At 39.8% G+C, this 13,252-nt stretch overlaps 1 protein-coding gene across 1 annotated transcript; it reads right to left on the reverse strand.

The window, feature by feature from the left end:
* Positions 1-2,026: 2,026 nt before the first annotated feature.
* clta (clathrin, light chain A) lies at positions 2,027-12,599 on the reverse strand. The gene is made up of 5 exons (XM_080837742.1): positions 12,328-12,599; positions 10,051-10,079; positions 9,761-9,878; positions 8,121-8,232; positions 2,027-2,227 (listed from the first exon to the last, which is right to left on the reverse strand). Exons 1-5 carry the CDS (start codon positions 12,530-12,532, stop codon positions 2,056-2,058), a joined length of 636 nt encoding a protein of 211 aa, XP_080693868.1. The 5' UTR covers positions 12,533-12,599; the 3' UTR covers positions 2,027-2,055.
* Between the last annotated feature and the right edge of the window lie 653 nt (positions 12,600-13,252).

A 13,252-nucleotide genomic window follows, 5' to 3' on the forward strand; every position in this document is an offset into this window, starting at 1 on the left:
CTCTGATGAGTCCAATTTTCAGCTTTGCCCAACACATGGTCGTCTGATGGTTAGACGGAGACCTGGAGAGGCCTACAAGCCACAGAGTCTTGCACCTACTGTGAAATTGGACTCATCAGAGAAGACGAACTAGGAGACCCTCCAGTCGGCTTTGGTTCAATCCTTATGGTCTTTTACAAACCTCAGCCAGGCAAAGTACAACGTTGTCCCGGAAGAAAAACTTGCTTCCTTTTGCTCTGACAATGTTCCCCAACTCTGAGAAGTGTTTTTTCCAGCAGGGCAATGCTCCATGCCACACAGCCAGGCCAGTAAAGGTGTGGATGGAGTATCACCAGATCAGGACCCTGTCATGGCCAGCCCAATTTCGAGACCTGAATCCCATAAAAAAAACTCTGAAATGTGATCAAGAGGAAGATGGATGGTCACAAGCCATGAAAAGAAGCCGAGCTGCTTGAATTCTTGCGCCAGGAGTAGCATAAAGTCACCCGACGGCAATGTGAAAGACTGGTGGAGAGCATGCCAAGACACATGAAAGTTGTGATTTTAAATCAAGGTTATTCCACCAAATATTGATTTCTGAACTCTTCCTAAGTTAAAGCATTAGTATTGTGTAGTTTAAAAATGAATATGAGCTTGTTTTCTTTGCATTATTCGAGATCTGAAGACACTGCATCTTTTTTGCTATTTTGACCAATTGTCATTTTTCTGCAAATAAATGATCTAAATGACAATATTTTTATTTGAAATTTGGTAGGAATGTTGCCAGTAGGTTATAGAATAAAACTAAAATGTACATTTTACTTTAACACATACCAATAAATAGTAAAACCAGAGAAACTGATAATTTTGAAGTGGTCTCTTAATTTTTTCCGCGGCTGTATACACGTAAGACTATGAGTCTAAAGTTTAAAACATCGTCAATTGTCAAGAGGAGGACCTTCAGGCTTATTTGCTTTTATGCAATATTTACAGATGAGGAACAGGATGTTGGCGTAGAGATTAAGATAAGAAATGACATGCTGTAAAAGTCCAATACAACTGGTTTGGAAATGTACACAAAGACTCTTTTGAATAGAATTGATCATTGATCGGATATCAACCACATGAGGTTCCCATTCAATGAATTTCTTCACACATTCCCCCTTTACCATCATACAAACCAGGGTGGGCAGCCAAGTAGCAGAAAAACGGTTGCTTTCCATGGCAGATGTGATTTAGAAGTCTTTTTTCAGTCTAAATTAATACTTGCACATGATTGATGTTTGACTGTGTAAGGACAGTCGTTGAGTAATAAGTTTGTCATAATGTCAAAGTCAGCACATTTCAAGAGATTTCGTTAGTTTTAGCTGCTAGCATACCTTTAGCGAATAGCTATTTATCCTTAATGCACCTTTAAAGTATTTATGGCAAGTACACAAGGACTGTTCTGAGGTTCCATACACCTTTAATGATATTCAAATAGAGGATGACACGTGATGCAACAAGTTAGGTTAGCTCTGCTTTTACAACCACTATTATCTATTTCTGTCTTCATACTTATGTATACATGGAGCCAGTATTCTTTATGTACAAAGATACACACACAGAGGATACATATAGTACATTGTATGTATACAGACACATACACAGATCACGTTTATTAACCAATTCCTGGAGGTCATGGGGAAATGCATAGATTTAAGTCACAATGCAAACACGCCAGTTCTATGGGAATGCAGGAGAAAAAACAAAACAAAACAAAAAAACAAACACACATGATAATGACGTTTGGTCCTTTGAAGACTAAACAAAATCGTTCAAAAAATAACTCTCAACACTTTCCTCTTTGAAACAATGTGATTTGAAATAGAGTTGAAAATCATTACACACCACAGCCACAAGGAGGTTTGAAATGGTGAACCGCGGAATGGTAGTGTTGTCCTCGTGCCTGCTGTAGTTAAGGATCAGTAGCGTTTGCTTTCTCCTTCTTTACCCCCTCCCCCCCTTTCCATCCCCCCCAACCTCTCTCTCTCTCTCTCTCTCTTTCTCTCTCTCTCCCCTGCTATAGCAGTAGGCCTAGCGGACCAGGGGTGACTGCTTCAGAGAGATGAGAACGGAGCGCATGCGGGATACATCTTTGGCCTGCTTGCTTGACTTGGGGTTGAAGTCACAGAGGCGTGCCACACGCTCCCACTCTGTTCCTGGGTTGTTCTCATCGAGGTCAGATACCATGGCCTCTTCCGCCGCCCTGATGAAAGAGAGAGGAGTGAGTGACGTACAATGCCTCAGGCCTCAGACCATCACCCGGGCACACCCCTAATTTTACAGCCTCCAGAGCCTTTGAGGGCCCAGAATTTTGCACACAGATCCAATTTCTGACCTCCCATCTTATTGGGCAGTATGCTGACTTCTACTCTCCAATGTTAGATGGGCTGGAAAAGTAGAAATAACAATCCGGACTGAGAGAACTAATTTGACTCTGATTACGCCAAGTAGTTTCTGTTGCTCAGAACGTCAATGTGAAATCGATTCTTGAGAAACAGTGAATGAGGTCTGTAGCTGCAGGAGGGGTATGAGGGTGTGTATGGTGCTTGGGTGGTGGTTGTCAGAGGCCATCATACCAAGAATCCAGGACGGCCATAGAAAAAAAATACATTCTCAAGGTGACCACATCAAAAAGCAGATGATATTTTAACTTGAATTAAATTTGAATATAAAGCATGCCCCACTTCAATCAGGGTCGGAACGTCTTTTAGCTCAGGTTTTCTCCAAATATCGGAGAGGTAATTGTCAAAAGGACCGAGCTGGCTAAAGACTTGTGCCACACAAGAAACAAAAGCTAAATGTAATGCTTTTCCCTTCCCCTTAGAATATTCTTTTGACCTCAGAGAGCTGAGATGGACTGTAAATGTTCTATCATTTACATGTGTCCTAGGAAATACCCTACTACATAGCATTTTTGTAAGAAAAGATTAAATCAAGCAACTTACAGAAGCCAGATCTGCCATGCAGAGAAGCAGGGCATTTGACAATAGCAAGAGCCTTTTGTTACTTTGCAAACACAGAAATAGTTATATTTTAAGTTATATATATATATATATATATCTTTGAACAAGTAGAACCATCTCTAATAAGGGTGCTGAAGTAGCTCCAAAAGGAAAAAGAAAAACAAGGGGGGACCTTGTCCTTAAAAGGTCAGGCAAGAGCTTATGGCCTTGTGCAAGCCAAACCTGGGCACTGGCATGGCAAACCAAACCCACCCAACCAGGATAATACACCTTTCCACTGCCATGGACTCCAGTTTGTGGGGGGGAGGAGACCCCTCTACACTAGTACACAATACACACAGCAAAATGGGAATGAGAAGCCAATGAAGATCACCGTCACAACGAACTACAAAGAAAGCACAGGACTGGTGGACCAACACATCACCACAGAGGGACATTCATTTTCTGATTTGGCAGTGGATTAGAAATACGTATATATATATATAAATATATGTATATACATACATATATATATATAAAATTTAAAAATATATAGGAGGAAATATAGCATTTCAGATCGTGTGTATTTTTGGCATACTACTTTTTCCTGAAAGTATTTTCTCTGTTTTGTTAGTTTTTGTTGTATTTTTACTTAACTGGTCTAGGCGGTAGCAAGGATGGTTAATGTGTGTGCTTAAAGGTGCGAAGAGAAAGAAAAAGGAGAAACAGATCAGAAGTCAGATATATAGAAATGAAAATAAATGAGTTTTATGCAGATGACCAAAGCCAGCATGCATTTTCTTTTCCCTTTGTTTTTGAAACCAAGTTAACTTTGATATGTTTTTACTAAGTGTGAGCTTAGCTTGCAGCCTTCATGATGAGTGCCGATTCTATCGAAGTCTATCTGTAACTAAAAGGTTAAGTATTATGTCCTGTTTGGCCATAAAGACTGGCTTCAGAAGACTCAACTTCACTCGTAGGCTTACCAAGGCAGATATGAGGGCTGCAACGCTAAGAAGCCAACATCTTTTCTCCTTCTACGATAAACAGTAGCTTTTCAAACATGGTCTACAGCCTATATTTTATGTTAGAAGCAACTAGGTGTCCTACAATCCACTGTCGTAGCAAACAGCAAAAGAGCTTAGAGAAAGAATGGGGAAAAAACACTGCCACTCTCTGAGAGAAAGACCGCCATCTGTCTACAAAGAATCTGAGACAGCTGACCTATCCATGGCCACCACAGTTTCAACGGTGCAAAGAACTCTGCTAACAGTCTTGCAGTTTAATGACAGGTCGTAGTAATGGGTAATCTTTGACACATTGCATGTTCTGTTGCAGAGAGTGCCAGGTTTTCCCCCCCCATCTAATCGATTGTGACTAAGCAAATTAAAAAGACAGCGTAGCACAGTGTCACTAGATCTATGGTAGCCAACACATGAATAGCAGTTAAAACAGTTTGCATCATTTGGACAAAGCTGGAAACACAGTTGCTTGGAACTAAATAACTAATCTATGTCTACCAGCTAATTACCTGGGCTATAAAAACACTGTTTTTGCGAGTAACATGATGTTTCATCATACTGTTTCATCAAAACAACTGCTTGATATGTAACAATCACTACTGAAGGCTAATGACTATCTTTCATCTTTGTTAAAACAAACATCTATTGACAAATGGTTTATAGCACACAAGTAAAATGACTCCAAATAACCACATGGCATTGATATTATGAAATGAAATGATGAATGGATGTAAGAGTTTATAGCGCACAACTAATATAAAAACTAGCATGAGAAACGTTCTTGTTTTATTTGAAAGAACAGTTTTTTCCCCCTGACTGGTCATGCACTAATCACATGAACGGGAAAACTGTTGTCTTGATAAAAGGTTCATTCAGACTCATTTGAACCTCTTCAATAGAAAAAGGGCAACTGGACTGTCGGGGAGATAAAAAAATTAAATGAAACAAAAATGTGCATTTCTTTACATTTCAATCGAAAAGAAACTTTCTCTATGTTTACAAGCAATGTCAACAATTAGGTGTTGGGTGGAGACAGAAACTATGGGGTTTGGAAGATAATAAACTATATGTAAAAAAACAGAAACAGAAAAGGAGGGGGGGGGAGGTGGAATAAAGCGTGTTAATGTGAGATGTATGTGAAAAGAAAGGATGTTAGTTTAGCAACATACACATAACCAATGAGCTCAGAGAAGGGCTGTTTGTAGAAATCTTCATCCAACACCCTGGAGTTCCAGAGGACAGCAGCAAAGCGGGAGAAAAGAGAGAGAGCGGTAAAAAGGAGAAGAAACACTCTTGCAAACTCACACTCACACAGATCAATCTGGACAAGCACACACACAACATTTACACACTGGCATGTCACACAAGACAACACACCAACACTGAGCACATAGACCCACAGTGTTATCACGTCAACATTCACAAAGCGTTTGTGCGTGTTGTGCACAAACACACACAAACAAGACGAGAGCCATTTGCCATATTCATGCTGGAAGGACATGTTAGACTAGAGGACCAAAGCCTAATAGTAGCCACGACTGTCAGGACCTCTCAGGTTTGACGGGTGTCTTATTCATGAATCATGACAGACGCATGATTATGGAAGAGAGGGGAAACTTATAGCTTGCATCTGCAATTCAGGGATATACAGCCGCGGAAAAAATTAAGAGACCACTTCAAAATGATCAGTTTCTCTGGTTTTACTATTTATTGGTATGTGTTAAAGTAAAATGTACATTTTTGTTTTATTCTATAACCTACTGGCAACATTCCTACCAAATTTCAAATAAAAATATTGTCATTTAGATAATTTATTTGCAGAAAAATGACAATTGGTCAAAATAGCAAAAAAGATGCAGTGTCTTCAGATCTCGAATAATGCAAAGAAAACAAGCTCATATTCATTTTTAAACTACACAATACTAATGCTTTAACTTAGGAAGAGTTCACAAATCAATATTTGGTGGAATAACCTTGATTTAAAATCACAACTTTCATGTGTCTTGGCATGCTCTCCATCAGTCTTTCACATTGCCGTTGGGTGACTTTATGCTACTCCTGGCGCAAGAATTCAAGCAGCTCGGCTTCTTTTCATGGCTTGTGACCATCCATCTTCCTCTTGATCACATTTCAGAGGTTTTTTTATGGGATTCAGGTCTCGAAATTGGGCTGGCCATGACAGGGCCCTGATCTGGTGATACTCCATCCACACCTTTACTGGCCTGGCTGTGTGGTATGGAGCATTGCCCTGCTGGAAAAACACTTCTCAGAGTTGGGGAACATTGTCAGAGCAAAAGGAAGCAAGTTTTTCTTCCGGGACAACGTTGTACTTTGCCTGGCTGAGGTTTGTAAAAGACCATAAGGATTGAACCAAAGCGGACTGGAGGGTCTCCTAGTTCGTCTTCTCTGATGAGTCCAATTTTCAGCTTTGCCCAACACATGGTCGTCTGATGGTTAGACGGAGACCTGGAGAGGCCTACAAGCCACAGAGTCTTGCACCTACTGTGAAATTGGACTCATCAGAGAAGACGAACTAGGAGACCCTCCAGTCCGCTTTGGTTCAATCCTTATGGTCTTTTACAAACCTCAGCCAGGCAAAGTACAACGTTGTCCCGGAAGAAAAACTTGCTTCCTTTTGCTCTGACAATGTTCCCCAACTCTGAGAAGTGTTTTTTCCAGCAGGGCAATGCTCCATGCCACACAGCCAGGCTAGTAAAGGTGTGGATGGAGTATCACCAGATCAGGACCCTGTCATGGCCAGCCCAATTTCGAGACCTGAATCCCATAAAAAAACCTCTGAAATGTGATCAAGAGGAAGATGGATGGTCACAAGCCATGAAAAGAAGCCGAGCTGCTTGAATTCTTGCGCCAGGAGTAGCATAAAGTCACCCAACTGCAATGTGAAAGACTGGTGGAGAGCATGCCAAGACACATGAAAGTTGTGATTTTAAATCAAGGTTATTCCACCAAATATTGATTTCTGAACTCTTCCTAAGTTAAAGCATTAGTATTGTGTAGTTTAAAAATGAATGAGCTTGTTTTCTTTGCATTATTCGAGATCTGAAGACACTGCATCTTTTTTGCTATTTTGACCAATTGTCATTTTTCTGCAAACAAATGATCTAAATGACAATATTTTTATTTGAAATTAGGTAGGAATGTTGCCAGTAGGTTATAGAATAAAACAAAAATGTACATTTTACTTTAACACATACCAATAAATAGTAAAACCAGAGAAACTGATAATTTTGAAGTGGTCTCTTAATTTTTTCCGCGGCTGTATATTTATGAACCCATTATTTAAAGAAAATTACATCATATTTGTTATTCTCCACAACACATATTCTAAGATAGGCCTGAAGGTAGAACATAGTTTTCATGAATTTCACTGTCCAAGCGAAGTTTGCACAAGCAGTTCTTCTGTACAAGTCTCATTCGCATGGCTATGAACTACTCCCTTTTACGAAAGCCAGAGGTGACTCACTGAAAATGGTAAGCAGATAAAGATTACTGACAATATGGCATATATGACCTGAAACTGCTTAATTTCTTTTATACTATGGTCCTTTGGTGAAATTAAGTCTATCTAACAGATCAATACGAAAACATGTATTTATTACTGTAATATCAAATGCTTCATAACGTCAGCTCTTTTTTGGTATGGTAAAAAAAACAAGCCTAATCCAGTAACTTCACAATGTAGGTAGGGTTGATAAGAACAAAGAACAAAGAATGTAGGAAAACAGGAACAGGACTCCCAAGAATGTCATAACTTCAGATTATATTATATTGTATATATTATTATATTGTCATGTGATATCTTGTCTCTAGTCTAGGCTGAGAACTGGACGGGTGAAAGGCCAATCCCTGTTTTCATAGTCTGTCTAAATCTAAGGAACCAATAACTAAAGAAAATATGGTTGTAACCCATATCAGTGAATTATGACATTTGACATCTAAATTGATGGAGTTCTGGAGTGTGCTCAACTCCATTAGAAATCTTCTGCATCAGCTGTGGTCAAAGCCTGATAAATGATATCCACTGGGATTCAAGTGTCTGAACGGGTGAGGGAGTATGCTACTTGCAGCCACACAGTGAGGCTCTCTGGTGGGAAAGGGGGCGACAGGTTACCTGTTGTTGACTTTGGTCTTTTCCAGTTGCTCCTCCTGCCGTGTGTGCCAGTCCTCTAGCTCCACCTTGGCCTTCTCCTTCCATTCAGTCTCCTGTGTACGAGAGTTGGCATCTGGAGAAGAGAAGAAAGGAGGAGGAAGGAAAGAAAGAAAAGAGGAGGAAAGAGAGTCACGTTTTTAAAGTTCAGAAATCAGGGTGTATGCTAACCCTAACGGCGTCTCAACGACAGAATGTAAAGGGATTGAGCTCACACATTAAGTGAGTGATACTACCATTCATTGAAGGAAAATGCTATCGGGAATTATCATACACTTCAGGTAATATTGTTGATGGCATTCACAAAAATGAACTTATTTTACAACAAATTGGTGTAATATCACGTCCTGTTACGATTTCCTAATACCCAAGATGTTTCTCTGTAAATGTATATCTGTTCTGATATAGATATACTGTACTTCATAAAAGACCAGGGAATCCCAGGCGTTACTCATTAAGTCCCTCTCATGGCATGACACTTTCTCTATGGTATTGATATTGTAGTACTTGTCAGTGTATAACATAAGGGCTAGCCTATGTTGGATTGACCTCGATATTTACTGCCATCAGCCTACTATTCTAGATATCTTTAGTGAAAGTGTTGCTTTTGGAGTTGTACGTTGATGTCAAGATGAAGTTTTAACATTTCTGGTGATATCCATATTATGCCACTTCTCCCAACCATCCAGGAACAGTTTGGTGATGAACAATGCCTTTCCCAGCATGATGGAGCACCTTGCCATAAGGCGAAAGTGATAATTAAGTGGCTCGGGGAACAAAACATTGATATTTTGGGTCCATTGGCCAGGAAACTCCCCAGACCTTTATCCCATTGAGAACTTGTGGTCAATCCTCAAGAGACGGGTGGACAAACAAAAAAAAACTATTTCTGACAAACTCCAAGCATTGATTATGCAAGAATGGGCCGCCATCAGTCAGGATGTGGCCCGGAGTTATTTGACAGCATGCCAGGGCGGATTGCAGAGGTCTTGAAAAAAAAGGGTCAAAACTGCACATACTGACTTTTTGCATTAACTTCATGAAATTGCCAAAAAAAAGCCAGGGACACTTATTAAATATATTTAATTATACTTCAGCCTTCCATAGTAACATCTGACAAAAATATCTAAAGACACTGAAGCAGCAAACTTTGTGAAAATGCATATTTGTGTCATTCTCAAAACTTTTGGCCACGACTGTAGTTGATTGCAGAGCTTAATGCACTTGAAGAAATGTAATCACAAATCACAATGTATTGCAATGTACATTGTGGCTATGAATCATCTGCGGTACATCATTCAACAGTGTGATCACAGAGACCACGAAGACTCAGTTACACAATACACAGCTGTATCACAAAATAAAGAACAGTTCCTAACTGGAGGCTAACGGGTGGTCCATAAACTATTTTGGCAATAGCATTAGATCACACTGCATAACCAAGTGCCTAACTGTTAAAACCTCTCACCATGTTCTGAAGACTATACAATAGAGGAATATTTTAGTTTGGAATTCTACAATGGTTAAAGTGGCCCCACAATGACTGGTTTCAGACTCTTTAAAAGTAGGCACATGACAAATGTGGTTGGATTCATCACGCTCACCCAAAACCTCTAGACGTTCACTCTGCTCCTCCCTCCACTTGCGTAGACTCTCCGGCTCAGCCTGCAAGCGGTCAACACTGGAAATGGCAGCGTACGCATCGGACGGACCATTACTCTCCTGGAAGAGATTCATACACATATTTAGAGTCCAAAGTTAATTTGTGCTTCTTCACAAATATTGGTTGAATTAGATTAGGTAAAATTAAACGTGTCAATATTTGAGTTTGGACTTTTTTCAAATGTAACTCCATAAAATTTCAAAGTGATGTTTGCATGTATGTTCACCTCACCTCATGTATGTCTCCATTCACGGCCCCACCTGAAATAGAGGTGAAGAGGTAATTACTCTGAGGACAATGTGTATAGTGTAAAACATCTCTACACCGCTCAATGTTAGTTGCCACTTGAGTTGATTTCACAATACACCCAGTTCTACCAAGGGGTGTGGCACACATTTGTGCAGCGTATGTGCTAACTGCTGCTGTATAAGGCTTGCTCACATGACTTCACAGGGGTGCAATTCCTCAAGACAACACATTCATATTTCTGTATTGAACTGCAGCAAGACACAACACAAATAAGGCTGACTTACAAAACATGCCCACAACTTTACAAACGCTCCACTCCTATTTTTCTGTTTGTCCCGGAATGTTCACCATTTAGTGACAGTTTAGCGGAGCACCTTAATACTCAATACTGTTTTCCAAACGTTCTCCAAACGTTGTTGAATTGTCAGCTCAACTTTGACATTAGCCATTGTGTGTTTTTTGAGATGGGCTATGTTTTGGCTTTCTGACACATTCAAACTAATTCAATTGTTTCAACGAGATGTCTACACATAAAAGGTATTTAAATACGAATTTTCAGTTTGGTGGTTTTAGTATTTTGGAATTAAACAGTGAGTTCACAGAGAGGCAACTGGCTACTGTGAAGCGCTGCCCTTCTCTTTCAGTCCTGAACATCACCATCCTCATGTGAAGGGCCATTCTAAAACCCATCCTACTGTAAGGCACTTCTGCATTTTTTTAAGAACCATTGACCCCAAATACACAAATGAAAAGAAACCTCACTCATTACGAAACTGATGTGAACTGTAAAAATACACAGTTATACTTGATACCACTAAAATGTAGAATAATTGTTATGTTTCTCTGAATGTCGCAGAGGAAATACGTTATGCATTATAAATATGCTAATACATCTATTATATTGGAAACTACTGTGTCTCACAATGACTTTACCGCGAATAGTCCTGTATACATGCAGACTTTGTAATAGCATCCACTTCATCAATTATTTAAAAATTCCAGCCTGAATAGCACTGAAGTCAGCGAGGGACAAGAAACGGAGGCGCCTAGGCGGACGGAAGGGATGCTGCACTGTGGTAAATGACAACAGAAGGTCATTCGCCGACACCGAACGAGAAACAATGAAAGTGACGAAATTAATCTTGACGTACCATAACGAGACAGATGTACTTATCATTTATAAATCTCGACAGAGGGGGTGATGAATTACATGTCAAGCCCCTTCCAGACCAAAACATACGTGCGCATCCTCGCTATATCACGAATACACATATCGGTCGCATTCACGTCCACCACGATACTCTACATTTTACGGTACAAGCTACAAAGAGAGATCTTCGCTGGAATGTATTCATGGATACAGCCTCAGATAGTTACAGGAAAACATAGAGCTGTGTCAGCCAACGTTGAGGAAATAGGAAACGCTGATGTTTCATCTGGTACAAAGGTCGTGGTGCAACATAGCGGCGCATTGGGGTTGAGTTTGGAGTAGCTATAAACCGACTTGACAGGTCAGACACAGAGACGACTGGCTAGAATGGAAAGTTAGCGAGCTACCAACCATTTGGATAGAATATGTCCAGAGTTTCATCAAACAGACTTAGTCGTCTATATAACTAGCTAAACAGCTAGATCCTGAGTGAGACAGTCGTTGAAATCGGCTGATAGAAAACCAAGTTGACAGTGGCCTTTATCCCTTCCAGCCAGTTTATATTATCCAACGTTTACTTAGCTAACTGGCTTTCGATGGCTAACGCAAATGAAGTAACGTTAACGTTCAACTCTTCTCAAACCACTAAAGCTAATTTACCTCATTATCTTACTAAAACATAAAATATTAACATTCACGTAATTTAATCTATCGATAATGCCTGACGGTGCTAACGTTAGATAGCCATTTTCCTTTTGATGGTAGCTAACGTTAATGTTGTCCTTTCATTCAGCACTATGCTATTGATCCAAATCCTAGCTGATTGGCCAAGAAGCTAACGTTAGCTAGAGGGCTCAAGTGCCACAGTACAGCAATATTATTGGCCGTCTAACGTTAACTGGCGAGCTCCCTGGCTAACCTTTTTCGTGTTGATTAAGGAATTAAAGCTAAGTGAATGAAAGTATATCACGTAACTAACGTCAAGTAAAGGATCTATATGGCAATATTTTGAAATATCAACAGAGAGGATAAATACACATTTAAGTAACGTTTTTCAATGTTGTAGCTGGTTACAAACAAACCAAAACTAAAGTAGTAAAACCACACACCAGCATCATCCTGATCTCCTGTCAGATTATTGCTGAGAGAAGAAGGGACTTCTCCGCTGTCCAGGATGCTGAATCCTTCATCATTCTCAATCCCCGCGATCTCACTTTCTTGCTGGGCCAAGAAAGCGGCGGCTGGATCCTCTTCAGATCCAACACCATTACCGGCATTCGACTGTGGTGCGCTAAGCATATCGAAGTCCTCCATATCTACCTTAACGTTACTATAAACCTACTATTTTTAAAAGTATGTTAGAAAAATGGCCAATGGTAAATTCTCTTCTCGACGAGACCAGCGCTAGAGGTGAAGGGAGAAACGGAAACGAAGAGAAGACCAATAGGCTTTAGCCTTTTTTGAAGGATTGTCCAACTGTCCAACCATAGGGCAAGACATATTCAAGAGACCAATGAAATCATTAAAGCTCTTACGTACACGTCCCGTGACTCCCAGGTTGTATAGAGATGATTGGATGGCTGGAACGATATAGCAAATAATTTCATCGAGGGTGTCGCTTGTAATTTATTAACCTTGCCATCAGTTCTCTGCAAAGTTTAAACACCTATCTATGGATGTTTTTGTGTTTTGAGTATGCATAGGAATGTTTGGGTACATGTTTAAAGGATGTAGTGTAGCCAGACACTAAAGTCTGTAAGTTCACGTTGCTCTGCTAAACGTCTTATGAAAAGCCCATTGCCTTATTATTTTTCAGTCACACAAACAATTCTAAACACGATAAAAATGAGTAGGCTTCTCTGGTTTTAAATGTTTACCTGAACCTTTAAGCTAAAAATGCATCCAATACTACTAGAATGTTTTAGAAATACTGATAGATAATACTGTTATGTCACTTCAGAAATAGGTGTCCTTTTAACCTAATGGCACTCTAAACATACTCTGGTATGTTCTGATCTTGGTAAAAAAAAAAAA

The sequence above is a fragment of the Sprattus sprattus genome (assembly GCF_963457725.1).
Source record: "Sprattus sprattus genome assembly, chromosome: 4".
Taxonomy (NCBI): domain Eukaryota; kingdom Metazoa; phylum Chordata; class Actinopteri; order Clupeiformes; family Clupeidae; genus Sprattus; species Sprattus sprattus.